Raw genomic sequence first — 18,200 nt, 5'->3', positions numbered from 1 at the left:
GGCAACAGCTTGTTGCAAAAGCTTGAATTTTGTGTGTATGTTTGTGTTTGTTTGTGTGTCTTTTGACCTGCCAGCGCTTTCGTTCGGTAAGTCACATCATCTTTGTTTTTTGATAAATTAACTGATTATTCTGATAACATAAAACTGCCAAGTGAATTAGTGATAATTTAAATGTGTACAGCAATAATTTAACACCAAAATTACGAAGCATTCTGAACACTACTCAAGGGTATGTTATCTCTGGAGTTACGTCATGCAGTTGTTGAATACGCGACGTAGCAATGCCTTGACGACGGAATAGTAATAAACAACTTAATATCCTCGCAAAATTCATAATGTGGCCTCGGCTTAGGCGATGCTTCAAGACACTATTTGTTAATGTTTGAATAACCATTCTCAAACCGGGCATAAGAACTATCATCAGCAATTTGTGTAAACTGAAGGGTCTGTTGCGAACACAGCAAGAGACTTTTGGTTATTTCAGGTCAATGGAGGCATCACATTATCGAATGGTCCAGTCACTACATTTATAATGTGAAGATCGACAGACAATGAACACAATTGTTTTCATTACAAGCAAGGGCGGCGCACACACTCCAGTGTGCTGCTCCATCGAGACAGTGATATCATTTTAGAGATACAGTATCTGAAAGTAACCAAACCACACAAGGAGTTTCTTTTTTTTTCGTGATCGATGGACGCCGTTCCACATCATCTCGACTGTGACACCCATCACCATCGAGCCGATAGAGAGCAGCGCCACAGTACCCTCCACAATGCAGCTGAGGCAGAGATATATATTTATGAAATCAGTAGACAGAAGATAACTGTGTGCAGTTACAAGCAGACACGACCAGGCAATGCTATCACCATAAGGATCACTGCAGTCTTGCCTGCCTGGCCTGTAATACATCATAAAGTTATCTCCAGTGTTGGCACAACACTGCTACACTCCACTGGGTGGGGTTCTGTCTACATTAATAGTTTCACAGTCTGCTGTGGGTGACACTCAGGCCACTGCATCAGAAACCACAGTCACCTCCAACTACAGCGAGCACAGGAATTCTATTCTGGCATGCCATGGGGCAAAATATGAGGCATGTTTTCTTAAGCAACAGGTGATTTTATATCAAAGAAACACAATTGCATTTTAAAAAACAATTTTGATATTACATAAAAGCCCATACCTCAATCTACTACTCAACATAATTCTGACCAATGATAATGATTCAAACATGCTCCTTGAGAGCTATGAACATCTCCTTGAAAACGATCCATTCTTGAAAGAGAGAATACAAATAGGACAACTTACCCAAGCCATATCATCACGAACAAAAAAATGGTGTAATCGTCTTGAAAGTTCTAACATTGAACATAGTAATCGACAAGCCTAGAAATTATCAATACACCTTAAGTGGTCCTACAGTTTCACCCTCAGGAGTGAACAAAGTCACCCCTGACCAAACAGCACACCAACTGCTGTTGAATGACAAAAAGAACAAGTAACAAAACCTTAATGATGCAAAGAGGAGAATGAAAATCTTTGTACTCCATTCACAAGTGAAGAACTGAGAACTGCTGTTCATCAGGTAAAAGCTGCAGCCTTGTATGACATGAGACTGGAGCAAATAAATAACTTTTGCCCCGTAACTATTAATTGGATCCTAAAACTGATGTCAGGTATAAAGCAAAAGCTGTGACACTGTTTAAACCAGGCAAAGAACTGAGTAACTCAAAGAACTTCAAATATGTATCACTTCTGTGCCATCTATTTAATATTTTGGAGAGAATGAATTTCTAAATGAATTTCTGAGTCTGTTGACAGGAACATCATTAAAGATTAGGTAAGTCATGTACTAGCCAGATACTTAATTTAACCCAGTACATTGAGGAAAAGTATGAAAGAAAGCAGATTACAGGAGTTGCCTTTATTGATCTTACAGCTGATTATGATACCATGAATCATAAGAAACTAACAAAGAAGCTATACACAACAACAATTAAGAACTACTGGCTGACACAGTTTATTCAGTGTTTACTGCAAACGGCAATGTTTTGTCAGTCTAAATAACAAAATGAGCCAATGGAGAATGCAGAAGAATGGCCTTCCCCAGGGAAGTGTTCTGGCTCCGATATTATATAACATATACACCAATGTTCAGCTACGTAATACTGGAACCTGGTCCTTCATCCATGTAGGTGACAAGCTGTTGCTGTTCACGGAGTGACATTTGAAGAAACAGATTACAAGCTAACATCTGCTCTTGAAGAATTTGCTATCTATTATGACAACAGCTGCTTGAAACCCAATCTGGATAAAACTCAAGTGTGCACATCCCACCCATGCAATAAGGAGGCAAGAAGAAAGCTTAACATCACCTGAAAAGGACACAGTTTAAATGACTGTGTTCTCCCACAGCACCTAGGGTTAAAACTAGAGATCATGCCGTAACTTACAAACAAATGCACCAGGAACAGTTTCTTCCACAAACTGACAGACACAAGATGGGGAGCACCGTTGAGTGTCCTCCACACATTCAGTCTTGTTCTATGTTTCTCTGCTGTGGAATAAGCAGCACAGGTTTGGAGGAACTCTGCACATGCTGATCAAGTTGATACGACTCTTCATGGGACAACCGCATAGTCAAAGGTTGCCTACGACCAACACCATACATTAAGATATTTCCACTCATTAAGTAGCACCTTCATATGTAATAAGCCAGTCTGCAGCAGAAAGTGAGAAGAAGAAGCAAGAAACAGATCCACATAATCCATTGCTTGGAATTCATTTTTATCCGTCACAATTGGAATCCAGGAAAATCTTCCTCCTCACTACAGCACCAACACCAGCTCAAATTTCAACAGAAGCTCACTGAACTGAGCTGTAGCCAAAAAAGTCTCCTGGAGGATTATGGACAGCAAAAGAGAAGTTACCGTCAGGTTGCCATCTCCAGTACAGGACTTGGAAGACCCTAAACAAATTGAGAAAAGGGTAAAAGATGCAAGACTAATTTGAAGTGGGGTATCAGCAATGATGAGCTTTGTGAGTGTGAGACAAGGCAGGGCCCTGAACAGTTGTTAGTTTGCAGTAATCTGAGCAAAACCTGAGGCATGGAAGACTTGTTTGCAGCAAATGACTATGCCGTTTTGGCTGTTGAAAATTGGACTCATGAAGTGTGAAATATTAATATTAGATTACGTTGTATTTTAGCATCTTTAATTTTTACTCAGACAAATGAGAGAAATTTTTTTGGAAACATTTACTTTACTTTACTTTACTACAGATTCAGATATATGTATTTATCACATTTATTAACAAGTTGACAAATGCACTATGCGTAGAATTCTGTTGTATGGAAGTTTTGGAACCTAACAACCAAACAACTTGTGGTACTATGAATGTTTTGTGACAATCTTATGCAAAACACTTTGAAAAAGTGTGGAAATTTGCCAAACAGTTTAGATATCACAAAATTTCAGTTTTCTGTACCAATTTGTTGCTGTTAGCAGATGGTCAGCCACTTTTGTTTAATCATGAACAATCCAATGGCACACAAAACCTTCACTCATCACATTTGGTCAGTATACAGCACACACTCCATGATGAATGTCATTAGCTTCAGTAATTTTGTCCACTGAAAACCATGTTATAGAACAGATTTCACTTTTGGGGAGATTTTCAGTTGCAACATTCATTTTGCACAGCTACTTCAGGGAATGAAAAGCAAAGTGGTTTGCTCACTATCACAACTCTAAGCACACTGACATACTGCATGAGTCAGTGTAGTGATTGTTCCATTCCCCCACCACTTCACATGGTATATGAAAATGGAGGTTACTTTTGGTTGGGCGCCATAGTGGACACTTAAGTGCAGTTGATGCAAGGGGTTGGTAATATCCATTTGCAGTTACCCATGGGTAAGTGGCTGTGGCAGAAACAGCTGTATGATTCCATACTACACATATTTGCACATACCACCCCTACTAACTTGTAGCTCTGTAGTAGCCTTATTACTTTTCTGCAGACTTTAGCCATTTGTAAAGACATTCTGTAGTGTAAAATGAATATGCAACATAGTGAGACAGATTACATAATGAAAATGAATACAACAGTTATGGTAATAGCCACTGATAAGGGGCATCTAATATAGAGATATATGATGACAATGGACGTTACAGAATGCAAGCCCAAGTTAAATCTCTGACTGGTTGTTGTTACTGTAGCTGTTCAATAAATAAATAACAGTCAGTTACTTTAATATTCTGATACAGGGAAATTGTATTATGTGTACTAAAGAAACTTGTGATGAGTCCCACAGCTCTTCTTCGGCTCTACCCCCTCCTCCCTCCTGCTCTCTCTCTCTCTTCCTCTTCTTTTGCATTAATTCGACCTGGTATGGGTCCCTTACCTGACTGCTGTTGCAGCCCACAACCCAGAATTATTTTATGGGAACTAAACTCTTTGCTGATAAATTACCTGCACAGACAGTACCAATATGATTCTGAAATGAAGAAGTATCACACATATTGCTTTATTTCCTTCTTTCAACCTCTTTTTCTAATATTAAAACTATCTTCAACATTTAAACCAAGATTTTACCCATTATGACAGACCGATATACTTGTAATTTTCCCAGTAAAATGATAAACAAAGCATTTTTAAATCATTCTTGTCAGCTGGAATTCCTAGGCAGTCAGCTGTATCAAATAAGATTAGATTAGGTGTACTTTCTCTTCCATATATTCATAATCAGGAGATTCTCAAGGAAACTGTAGAACACATCATAAAACAAGAAAACATAATACTTACATGTATATCTGATATATTCCAGTCAGCTGTCCTGATATTTGCTTTTTATGTGTACAGTATGATGTCAATGTCAGAACTCTGTCTTTGGATTTACATATGGCTGTCAAATCATTCAGTTGTGCAGTACAGTGAACAACAGAAGAGGAGTACATAGGAAATATATATTTTGCAAACCCATTTTATGTTCACATAAGTAAAGAACACACTACTGACAGACATATTTATTTCAAGGGATGTAGAGCTGTCTTACTATCTGACAATGTTTGAAGCATTTAAAATCAAGTAGTCACAGCAAAAAGCTCTACTGGAATTGAGATACATACACCTGACTGACATGAACTGAAATCTGGACATGAAGTGACATACGGATGATGGAAGATAAGAGTTCTATGATTCTGGAACCAGTATAAATTGTAGGCCCTGCACATAAACTGCAGAAATAAATGGTTCAAATGGCTCTGAGCACTATGGGACTTAACATCTATGGTCATCAGTCCCCTAGAACTTAGAAATACTTAAACCTAACTAACCTAAGGACATCACACAACACCCAGTCATCACGAAGCAGAGAAAATCCCTGACCCCGCCGGGAATAGAACCCGGGCGCGGGAAGCGAGAACGCTACCGCACGACCACGAGCTGCTGACTGCAGAAATAGGACAGCTGACTGGAATATGACAAACATATATTATTAACATAAAACATACTAAAAATGATGTGATGGATTCACAAACATGGTACAAATGAATGAATTTAGAAAAATTACTGCATTTATGGGGTTATGACGTATGTCATACAAGTAAAGAAGTGATGATTAAAGTTCAGTCTGGAAATGTAATAATAAAAACAACAGAAGGAACCATAAGGAATATCAACATAATCTGCAATACAGGTTACAGCTGGAATCGTGAAATGTGAACGCATTTCACATATCAGTGACCAATACATGGTTGTGGCAACGAAGATTACCAAAGTACAAAGGACAACTGAAACAAGCAGAAGGAAATGTATGTTCAGTAAACCAAATCAGTAACATTCAGTTGTATCATAGCTTAATACGGAACTTGAAACTTTCAGCACAGGGCAGGAGCATGTAGAGGAACTATGGCTCAAGTTTACAAGAATAATTGACCAGATGTTGGATAAATATGTCCCATTACAACAGTCCACAGTATACAGTCACTGCAAAGAAACAGAGATTACTGCAAAACATATGTAAAACAAAGCACGTGACTATAGATAGAGTGATGCTGAATGAAATGCGTTTGGCTGTCGAGAGAAATGTGTGATGCCTACAATGACTACCATAGCAGAAAATTAGCAAATGATTTTTCACAAAACCGAGATATTCTGGTCATTTGCAAAGGCTGCTAGTGGCACCAAAGTTAGTGTCCAGCCCTAGTGAATGTGATAGGAACTGAAATTGAGGATAACAAAGCAAACGCTGTATGCTTAATTCCATTTTCAAATGTTGCTTTACAAATGTAAACCCAGGAGAATTGCCTCAATTTAATACTTGCACCACTGAATGGATGAACGAAATAAGTATTAGTGTCAGTGGTGTTGAGAAACAGCTGAAGTCGTTATGACTGAACAAAGCTCCAGGGCCCAATGGAATCCCTGTTAGATTTTGTATTGAATTTGTGGCTGAGATTGGCCCTCTTCTAACTATAATCTATCATAGATCCCTCAAGCAAAAAAACTTGTTCAGTTCTTGGAAAAAAAAAGTACAGGTCACACCCATCTACAAGAAGGGTAGTAGAAGTGATCCACAAAACTACCATTCACTATCCTATCTTATAACATATTCTGAGCTCAAATATAATGATGTATCTTGAACAGAATGACTTCCTACAAGCCAACCAGACCTGATTCCGAAAACATCGATCATGTGAAACCCAAATTGTGCTTTTCTCAAGCCTTATTGAAATCTTTGGATCAAGGCAGTCAGATAGGTGCATTATTTCTTGATTTCCTAAAAGCATTTGATTCAGTACCACCCCTATGCTTACTGTCAAAAGTGTGATCATAAGAAGGAGTATCAAGTGAAATTCATTACTGGATTGAGAACTTTTTGGTAGGGAGGACACAACATGTTATCTTGGATGGAGAGTCATCGTCAGATATAGAAGTAACTTTGGGTATATCCCCAGAAAGTGTGTTGGAACCCTTGCTGTTCATGTTGTACATTAATGATCTTGCATTACTAACACCAGGCTTTTTGCGGATGATGCAGTTATCTGTAATGAAATACTGTCTGACAGAAGCTGCATAAATATTCAGTCAGACCTTGATAAGATTTCAAAATGGAGCAAAGACTGGAAACTTCCTTTAAATGTTCACAAATGTTAAATTTAGCATTTCACAAAACAAAACAAAAAAACATGTGGCATCCTATGACTATAACATCAATGAGTCAGTGCTGGAATCGGCCAACTCATACAAAAACTTGGGTGTAACACTTTGTGGGGATATGAAATGGAATGATCACATAGGCTCAGTTGGGGTAAAGCAGGTGGCAGACTTTGGTTTCTTGGTAGAATAGTGGGGAAGTGCATTCAGTCTACAACTAAGATTGCTTACAAATCACTGGTGTGACCAACCCTAGAATATTGCTCAAATGTGCGGGACCTATACCAAATAGGACTAAGAGGGGATATTGAACATATACAGAGAAGGGCAGCACGAATTGTCACATGTTTGTTTAATGTGTGAGAAAGTGTCACATAGATACTGAAGGAACTGAATTAATAGACTGTTGAAGTAAACTATCCCAAGAAAGTCTGTTAACAAAGTTTCAAAAATTGGATTAAATAGATGACAACTGCCTACGTATTGCTCACATAGAGATCATGAGGATAAGATTAGAACAATTACTGCTTGCACAGAGGCATTCAATCAATCATTTTTCCCGCACTCCATATGCGAATGAAATGAGAAGAAACCCTAATAGCTGGAACTACGGGATGTACCATCTGCCATGCACCTCATGGGGATTTGCAGAGTATAGATATACAGGGTGGTCCATCTGAGATTATCTCTAAAATTATACATCAAGTAAAAATAGTGGGTAAGACAAGTTTGTGATCTCAGATGGGGACATCAAATTATACTACATGTGACCCCCAGCCCCCACTCCCTTGGGTGGGGCAGGGGGGGGGGGGGGGCAACTTGCAAATCTGAAATAGAAACCCCCATTTGTTATTGCCAATTCGGATTCTCCATAAAAAAAGTAATCAAGTTTTGTCTGAAACATTTTTTAAAACCATTGACAGATGGCGCTGAACTCGAGAAACATAAAATTGGGGAAGAACTCTGATTTATTTAGAATGATCCGAGAAGGACGCATCAAATCAATACAAAATGTGCACCAATCTCGTTAGGAAACTCTTCACAATTGCATTACTCACCCCACTGTGGCCAAACTGCGAACTATGGCTCAGTATAAATTTGGTGCAATGTGATCAGACGTCACTTCACTTTCAGATTGTGAACCGTAAACATCAACTGACAAAAGTAAATTATTCTTTAGCGAAACATGGCTCACTATCCTCCTACAGAGGTTGTTGATATGATGTTAATTTTAGGTGAATGCCATAACAATTATGCTGCAGCTGGGCAATTGTATGTGGATCGTTTCCCAAACAGATGACATCCAAGCGAAAACATTATTTGAAATTGCACTCAATGAGCTCGAAATGGATACATGCACCATCCACCTCGTCATCGCGAATACAATGAAAATGACGCTCGTACCCTTACCATTCTCACCTGTGTTCAACTGGATCCCGAAATCAGTAGTCGTGCAATTTAGAGACAAACTGGAATACTGAAATCAACTGTTTTGAGGATTTTTAAGGCACATAAATATCATGCGTATCATATCACACTGACACAGGCATTAACGCCGAAAGATATGCAAATATACGATTTTTTTAGATACGTTGTGTTTACCGATGAAGCCACATTCAAAAACAACAGCGAATTAAATCGTCAAGATTGTCATTATTGGTCCCCTGACAATCCACACTGGCACAGATCCGTTGACAATCAACACAAATGGTCATTAATGGTCTGGTGTGGAATTTTAAATGGTTACTTGATAGGATCATATTTTTTTGACCGAAGTGTTACTGGGGAAACTTATTTACAACTTCTCTGTGATGATTGGTTGGAGCTGATGGAAGATGTTGATTTAGAAACTAGGCAACAAATGTGGTCCAACAGGACGGAGCAGCTCCCCATTATGCAAAGATTTGCAGAACATTTTAAATTTATGGTACCCTGGTCAGTGAATAGGATGCGGCGGACCAATTCAGTGACCTCCACGTTCACCAGACCTAACATATCTTGATTTTTTCTTGTGGGTTTATTTAAAAATTATTGCTTATGAAAGACAGCCCACAACCCGAAACGGTATGGAGCAATGCATTCGAAGAGCAATTGCAGCCATACCACAGGATGTGCTGCTCAAAACTGTGGACAACTTTCGCAGATGATTGACTTTATGCAGTGAAGCAAATGGGGATAATTTTGAACAATTTCTTCATGGCTAATTTCATTAATCAAGCACCCCAACATGTGAGAGGCAAGGGGACTCATGCTAATGAAGCACCCCAACATGTGAGAGGCAAGGGGACTCACACTAATGAAACATTCCATGGCAACATGACTCTACTATATACATGTCATTGTTCCTGGGTAATGCTAAAAGTAGGATACAGTACATTTTGTACAAAAATAGCTTAATTTGACATAACGAAAGAACTAGTGCACATTTTTTATTGATTTGATGCGTCTTTCTCACATAATTCTAAATAAATCAGAGTTTTTCCCCAATTTTACTTTTTTCTCGATTTCAGTGCCATCTGTCAATGGTTTAAAAACATGTTTCAGACAAAACTTGCTTACTTTTTTATGGAGAATCTGAATCTGCAATAAAAAAACGAGTGTTTCCATTTAAGAGTTAAAAGTTGCCCCCCGCCCCACCCAAGGAGGTGAGGGCTGGAGGTCACATATAGTATCATTTGATGCCCCCCTTTGAGCTTACTAACTTGTCTTACCCACTATTTTTACCCAATGCATAGTTTGTGAGATAATCTCATCCGAAACTTCAGATGGACCATCCTGTAGATTTAGAAGGAGCTGTAGATGCAAGACGTGTGGGTTCGTAGAATTCCACAGATTTCTGACGTTACTCAAGTTCTCTCTCTTTTTCTGACAAGTATCACGTATAGCCAAATTTAATTTAAAATTAAACATTGCTTGTGAAATAAATAAATAAAAATAAACCCGACGCCAAAAATTATAGTATCAGAGTGATGAGTCACTACTGTGTTTCAGCTTATATGTGCGATGCTCGATTTTATCAGTATCTTATCTGTAGATTTTAATCTATTTAATTCACACCGCAGTGTTTGTAAGATTTTACTTACATTGAATTTCTGGCCCACCACAAAAATTATGAACTGTACCTACAAAATTAAATATGCAGAAATTATGAGAATTTACAAAAACTGTCACTTACCTTAACATATGCGCCTTCCGTTTCACTTATTGTTTTGTCAAGTGCATTTCTCTTTGCTATTTTGTCATCTAGTACTTGGTTTATTCGTGAAAGATCAGAAGATAGCTTCTTTATTTCCTTTTCTTTTAAACATTTTTCCTCTTCTGCCTTGTCTATTTGTAACTGGAGCTCCCCTCTAGTTCTCTTCAATTCTTCTAAGCCTTTAACAAACATACAGATACTGTAATTTTTTGTATCTATAATATTAGCATTGTTTTATAATTTTAATATGCAATCTTCAATAATTTTGCAGCTTGTTTTACTGACAATAGCCTAAAATATTTGTAACCGGTTAAAAAATACCATTTTCATCTCTTAGTTACAACCATCTTCTCTAAAACCGCTTACGCATCTCTCTGCCTTTATATGAAAAATTACTGTATAAAGAAAACTGATTAAATACTGGTACATAAAACAATACACACCCATCATAAGTTTCACGAGATTCCAGTACTTAAACACAGTCTGCTTACAACAAAAGAGTGACTGATCAAGAAATCACATAATTCGGATTCATTTTAATGAAATTACTCATGTCCTATCTCTCTTTGTGACAAACATCACATATACTGATGAAGGAGGTGGAGGTGGTGGAGAACCAAAAGAAAACAGAACGTTTCATGAAAACAAATTATGGTAAGTTAGCAATGTTTCAAGAATAAGATGAATCAACATCTACATATCTACTCACCCAATATAGTGACTTTCCCCTATTACCATAGATAAGAGATCATTGAAAGGGAAACGCAAGTTGGATCGCAGTAGTAGCTGAAAGCTGTATTACATAGTGCCTTTTACAAACATGTTTTTGAAGTCAAAGAGTTGCTGACTTGTGTAACATTTAGCAGGAATCTATCAGAGTGGATTGAAAGTAATGCTGCACATCAGGTATAACTTGTTAGAGTAACCCTGACCTTGGCAATACAAGTATGAGGTAATGAGAAAAAGGCAGGAAAGAAAGATCAGCAGCAGTCCTCCCAATTAAAAGTCCAATGTCCTCCCACTGCGCCACCTTGCTCAGTCCTGAGATGATGGTGAGGTAATGTTTGATAAGGCCAATTACATGAAGAACAACAATCAGCAGGTATTTTTTTTTTTAATTGTGAAAAGATTCTGTTGAAGTAAAGGGCACAAGTAAATGTTCAGAGACATAGGGAACACTGCGGGACAATGACTGTTAATAGTCCTGAGCATACCATTAAGCACTATATTAATACAAATTAACTACGGAAGGATGAAATACGAAGGAGAAGCTGACCTGGTGGAGGATCTGTTTAAGTTCCTGATAAATGTAGGAACACCTGGAGAAATACTGAGCCGATAACTATGCTAGAAGATGGTTTGAAGAACGGCAAACCCACATTTACAGTATTTGGAGATATAGTAAAAGCTTTTGAATACTGACTGTAACAAGGGTGATCAGGAATAAAATGTAAAGAGTAAAAAGTTATCAACAACTTGTGCAGGAACCAGACAGTGTAGTTTTAAGAGTCCACTGACATGCAATGGAAACAGAAGTAAAATGAGTGATATAGAGTTGTAACCTGTCCCCCATGTTAGTCAATCCGTGCATTAAACAAATAGTAAAACAAACTGAGGAGAAATTTGGAAAGGGAATTATGGTTCAAGAAGAAGATAAAAAAAACTTTAAAGTTTGCCGATACGTAATTCTGTCAGATTATGTGGATAGTATCTAGGAAACATGTTATAAAATTAATACAAATAAATAAAACAAGAGCAGTGGAGTGTATCAGAACTCAATCAGGTGATGCTGAGGGTATTAGATTAAGCAATGAGATGTTGAGGTTAGTAAGTGATTTTTGCTATTCGGGCAGCAAAATAATTGATGATGTCAGAAGCAGAGAGAATGTGTATGAAATGTAGACTGGGAAAAAAATAAAATAAAAAAAGCTTTCCTGAATAAGAGAAATACCTTGTCACTGAACACAAATTTAAGTGTTAGGAAGTCGTTTGTGAAAGTTAGTGAGCTCTTTTTTATGTAACCTTATGTGGATATGGATAATACACAGGAAAGACAAACAGAGAACAGATGATTTTTAGCCCTAGAATAACAAGGTGGGTCAAAAAATTATTCCAGTCGATATAATTTTTTATTCCATGTTGGTACCACTGGCTTCTCAGACAAGAGTCATTGTTTACCTTTCCAGTCAGTATTGTTGTTCACGTTGAGGAGGCTATAATTTTTCAGGCTTTATTTTCCATGCTCCTTTAACAGGTAAATTGTTAAATTTTGCATTCGAGGTAAAAAATCAACCCACCTTGTTATTTATGTTAATTTTTTTTTGTTTATAAAATAGGTGGTACTTTCTTTCGCAGGCCTAGAAAATGTCTTCTCATGAACTGTTAAGAACTCCAGAGGAAATAATAAGAAAATTTGAGTGTCAAGATGTAATGCGTGTAATGCATATGTGCATTCCCTTAACGTGTTTAGGCCAAGTATTATGCATATTTATGCGATCGGGAATGCTCAGTAGGAGCTAGGTTACATGTACATTTGACAATTAAGCGTCAGAAAGGAGCATTAGAGATGAAATCATAGGAGGCAATGTTGTGCAACCTTAGAAGGGACAAGATCCGACTATTTGGGAGTAGGATCTTACAATCTGAGACAGTGTTCCAAGACAAACTTCCGTCACAATGTCCGCAAACATGACGTCAGATCTGCCTAGCAACAGTGATCTGAACGGCCATTGGCTGAAAGTTTGGAAATATATATATGTGTAGGAAATGAGAGAAGTGTCCTTATTGGCTGAGAGAGAAAAGTAGGGTGGTCTCTCTTGTCCTTCGGGAAGACAGGGCGAGTCAACCGTGAGGAGCCACGCAAAACGCACGGTCAAGTAACCGGGGTGGCTCTAAAAGAACAGTCACGAGTGCATATTTCAGATGTTAAGCAAGATATAAAGTGAAGTTATGAGTTATAAGAACGGCATGTGTCATGAGCAGTGTCTCTCATTATGTAAAGTCAGAAAACTGTGTTAATGTGTGTAAAGGGTCAAATAACAGCGTAGTCCAGAGCCGCCATATTGCAGATGCTGATTCTGTGACGTGTGTGACAAGGAAATTTCTGTATTAAAACAATTATAGCACAAACGTTGTTGACAGTTAACAACTGGCATCCCTAAACACTTCACTTCAGCAGGATCACAAACTACATGGAACCTGGAGACTGAGGGCTATCACTGTGCTACGAGGGACTTACCGAAGCAGCAAGACACCAGGTTAGTGATACCGCCCAGAGAAGTACCTCCTTCTCGCTACAATGCCAATGAGGGTGTTGTAAAGAGGCTGAAAACGTATATTACAGTGAATCAGATGAAGATGTGAGTGAACCTGAAGACGGTCGTATCACAAACAACCGGGAGGATGACGAATTCGATGTACCGCTATTTGAGGTTGATTCATCAGACGAAGGAGATAGCCAAGTAAGGAAAATTTTATATGGCAGAAATGGGTATTGTTGGAACACACATCCCTTCCACAAAAATGTGTCGAGAGTGCCAGCAAAGAATATAGTGGTACATGCACTTGGTGCACTAGGCAAGGCATTAAACAAAACGTCTCCCCTTAAATTATTTGAACTGTTGTTTACTAGTGACATGGTTTCACTAATAGTTACATACACAAACCGAAAAATTGTTAATTGAAGGGAAAAATTCACATCACCGCAGCAGTGGTATACTGGAGATACCAACCAAAACGAAATAAAAGCTTTATTTGGTATTCTTTTTATGAGTGGAGCTATAAAAAATGTGCATCTGAATTGTACTGATGTGTGCTCTGTAGTATATGGGTCCCCATTTTTCTGAGGAGTTATGGCGAAAAACCGATTTGAGTTTTTGATCAATAATCTATGATTTGATGACCAACACACCAGATTGCAAAGAATAACGGCAGACAAGTTTGCTGCATTTCGTGATTTATGGTGTATGTTTGACAAACATAGTCAAGAATTGTACACTCCCTCTGCCCTCCTAACCATTGACGAGACACTCCTTAGCCTCTGAGGCCGATGCCCATTCAAAATGTATCTGCCAAGCAAGCCAGGCAAATATGGACTAAAGATAATTTGATTATGTGATGTGAAGACATATTATTTTTATCCAATAATTCCATAATTGGGGAAAGAGACTAGGGACAAATGTGTTTCAGTTCCTACATATTATGTGATGAAATTATGTGAACCTGTGTATGGAACCAACCGGAACATTACAATGGACAACTGGTTTGCTTCTTGTGAAGTAGGTGGTGGTTGTTGGATGTTTAAGGGGGACTAAACAGCGAAGGTCATCAGTCCCCCATTCCAAAATCAGGCGAGCCGGAAATCTACGGAGCAGATAAAAACCAAAGGGGAGGAGACGTCCCCCCAGGCGCTAAAAGAACACAAATGCAGCAACGAACACTACAGACAAGAACAGGACAGAGGAACACCAGACAGAAAGAAACAGAAGAAAGGAAGAGGGCCGGAGACTGGTTGACTGACCACGAGATCAAAAAAGGGAAAGAGTCAACCATCTCACGGCCTACCAGAACAGCAACAGACACGAGGACAAAAGACACAGAAAGGGAAAGGCGCAGGACCTCCCTAAATCGAACCATAAAAAGGACTACCACGGATAAAATTTAAAACGTCATCAGCCATGGAGGCATCGTCAGATAAAACCAAAGCCAAAGTGCCCGGGAGATTAAAAGATTGCCGGAGTGTGCGCAGTCGAGGACACTCCAGCAAAATGTGGCCGACCGTCAGCCGGGACCCACACTGACACAAGGGGGGATCCTCCTGACGCAAGAGATGGCCGTGCGTCAGGTACGTATGGCCGATGCGCAGCCGACACAGGACTACCGAGTCCCTGCGAGAAGCCCGCAGGGAGGAACGCCACACATCGGTCGTCTCCTTGACAGCCCGCAGTTTATTCGGGGCTGTCATGCCACGCCACTCAGCAGCCCACATCCCAAGTACCTTACGGCGCAACACCAGCTGCTGGTCGCGAGCCGTAAGGCCGATCTCCAAAGCTGGGGCGTCTATCGCCCCTTTGGCCAGCCTGTCTACACGTTCGTTCCCTGGGATGCCAACATGACCGGGCGTCCAAACCAGGACCACTGAACCACCAGAACGGGCAATGGCGGAAACAGCCTCCTGAATGGAGGACACCAGAGGAGAGGAGGGATAGCAGCGGTCGATGGCCTGAAGGCTGCTCAGGGAGTCACTGCAGATGATAACGGACCTACCTGAGCAGAAACGCATGTGCTCAAGAGCGCGCAAGATGGCCACCAGCTCTGCAGTAAAAATACTGCAGCCAGCCGGCAAGGAGCGTTGCTCAACATGGTCAGAGTGAGCAAAGGCGTAGGCAGTGCGACCATCAACCAGGGAACCATCAGTGTAGACAGTCTCACAGTCCGAAAATGAGGCGAGGAGAGCAAGAAAACGGCGACGGAGGGCCACAGGCGGAACCGAGTCCTTGGGTCCCTGTGCCAAGTCCAGACGGACGGACGGCCGGGACAAACACCAGGGAGGCGTAGGTGTATGGACCCGGAAGGGAGGCAGAAGAGGGAATGACCCCAGTTCTGACAGCAGGGACTGGACACGGACAGCTATGGAAAGCCCAGACCTAGGGCGCCGTTCGGGCAGATGGAGGACCATAGCAGGGAAAAGCAGGCGACGATTGGGATGATCTGGCGAGCAATGAACGTGGACAGCATAGTCGACAAGCAGACGATGGCGGCGAATCCGCAGTGGGGGAACCCCGGCCTCCACCAGTAGACTATCCACGGGGCTGGTGCGAAAAGCGCCAGTGGCAAGCCTAACCCCACAGTGGTGTATGGGGTCTAACAACTTCAACACTGAGGGGGACGCAGACCCATAGGCCAGGCTCCCATAATCAAGCCGGGACTGCACAAGGGCTCTGTACAACCGCAGCAGCGTGCGGCGATCTGCACCCCAAGACGTGTGGCTAAGGCAGCGGAGGGCGTTGAGGTGCCGCCAGCATTTTTGCTTCAGCTGAGTAACATGAGGAACCCATGTGAGCCGGGCATCAAACACGAGTCCCAAGAAGCGGCAAGTGTCCACCACGTCAAGCAGGTGGCCGTCGAGGTAAAGTGCAGGATGAGGGTGGACCGTCCGACGCCTGCAGAAGTGCATTACTCGAGTCTTGGCAGCAGAGAACTGAAAGCCATGAGTCAGTGCCCATGATGCTGCCTTGCGAACGGCGACTTGCAGCCTGCGTTCGGCGACTCCCGTAGTCGTGGAGCTAAATGAGATGCAGAAGTCGTCGGCATACAAAGAAGGAGACACCGACGACCCCACTGCTGCTGCCAGACCATTAATGGCCACTAAAAATAAGGAGACGCTCAACACCGAGCCCTGCGGGACCCCATTTTCCTGTATATAAGAGGAACTAGAGGTGGCACCGACTTGCACCCGGAAAGAGCGGCGCAATAAAAAGTTTTGAAGAAAAGCCGGGAGCCGACCACGAAGACCCCACCCATGCAACGTGGCGAGGATGTGATGCCTCCATGTGGTGTCATACGCCTTCCGCAGATCGAAAAATACAGCAACAAGATGCTGACGTCGGGCAAAAGCCGTACGGACAGCAGATTCCAGCCGCACCAAATTGTCCACTGCAGACCGGCCCCGATGGAAGCCACCCTGGGATGGAGCGAGGAGACCGCGCGACTCAAGGACCCAACACAAACGCCGCCCCACCATACGTTCGAGCAATTTGCACAAAACGTTGGTGAGGGTAATGGGACGATAGCTGTCCACCGCCAGTGGGTCCGCACCGGGTTTCAAGATGGGGACAATAACGCCCTCCCGCCATTGCGACGGGAACACGCCTTCGCTCCAAATGCGATTAAATATCGCGAGAATGTGTCTCTGGCAGTCCCTGGAGAGATGCTTCAGCATCTGTGCGTGGATGCAGTCTGGGCCTGGTGCTGTATCAGGGCAATCGGCGAGGGCGGCGAGGAATTCCCTCTCGCTGAAAGGTGCATTGTATGTTTCAGAACGACGCGTGTGGAATGAGAACTGCGTCCGCTCGGCTCGCTCCTTTAGAGAGCGAAAGGCGGGGGGATAGGATGCAGTCGCAGAGCTCTGAGCAAAGTGCGCGGCTAGCCGTTCAGCAATGGCGGCAGCGTCCGTGCAGACAGCGCCGTCCAAGGAGAGCCCAGGGACACCCATAGGGGTCTGGGAGCCATAAATCCGCCGGATCCGGGACCACACGTGCGAGGACGAGACACGGGAGCCCAGGGAGGAGACGTACCTCTGCCAGCACTCCTGCTTACGCCGTGCAATAAGACGACGGGCGAAGGCACGGAGCCTCTTAAAGGCAATGAGGGTCTCCAGAGACGGGTGCCGCCTATGACGCTGGAGAGCCCGCCTACGGTCGCGAATAGCCTCAGCAATCTCCGGCGACCACCAGGGGACAGCCTTCCGCCGAGGGAGGCCAGAGGAACGGGGGATAGCAGCCTCGGCCGCCGAAATGATGGACGTGGTGAAAACACGGACCACCTCATCAATGTCACCCTGTGGGGGAGACGCAATGGTTACAGCGGAAGTAAAAGCTGGCCAGTCAGCCCTGTGGAAAGCCCAGCGGGGCAAGCGCCCAGAAGAATGACACTGTGGCAGTGACAAATAGATGGGAAAATGGTCACTGCCACACAGGTCAGGATGCACCCTCCAGTGGAGGGATGGGACAAGTCCAGGGCTGCAAATAGAGAGATCGATGGCCGAGAACGAGCCATGGGCCACACTGAAATGCGTGGGAGCACCAGTGTTCAAGAGGCTAAGGTCGAGCTGAGCCAACACAT

General features: G+C 42.0%; 1 protein-coding gene across 3 annotated transcripts in view; it reads right to left on the bottom strand.

The window, feature by feature from the left end:
- Positions 1-18,200, bottom strand: part of LOC124616157 (Sjoegren syndrome nuclear autoantigen 1 homolog) — a 47,044-nt gene that overhangs the window by 10,688 nt on the left and 18,156 nt on the right. For all 3 annotated transcript variants that reach the window (XM_047144434.1, XM_047144436.1, XM_047144435.1), the window contains exon 2: positions 10,338-10,537. In XM_047144434.1, the coding sequence (XP_047000390.1) occupies positions 10,338-10,537 (200 nt within the window). The remainder of the gene's footprint in view (positions 1-10,337; positions 10,538-18,200) is intronic.

This window comes from Schistocerca americana, chromosome 5, assembly GCF_021461395.2.
Source record: "Schistocerca americana isolate TAMUIC-IGC-003095 chromosome 5, iqSchAmer2.1, whole genome shotgun sequence".
Taxonomy (NCBI): Eukaryota; Metazoa; Arthropoda; class Insecta; order Orthoptera; family Acrididae; genus Schistocerca; species Schistocerca americana.
The sequence above is the reverse complement of the archived record's forward strand: the minus strand, read 5'-3'. Positions and strand labels throughout refer to the sequence as shown.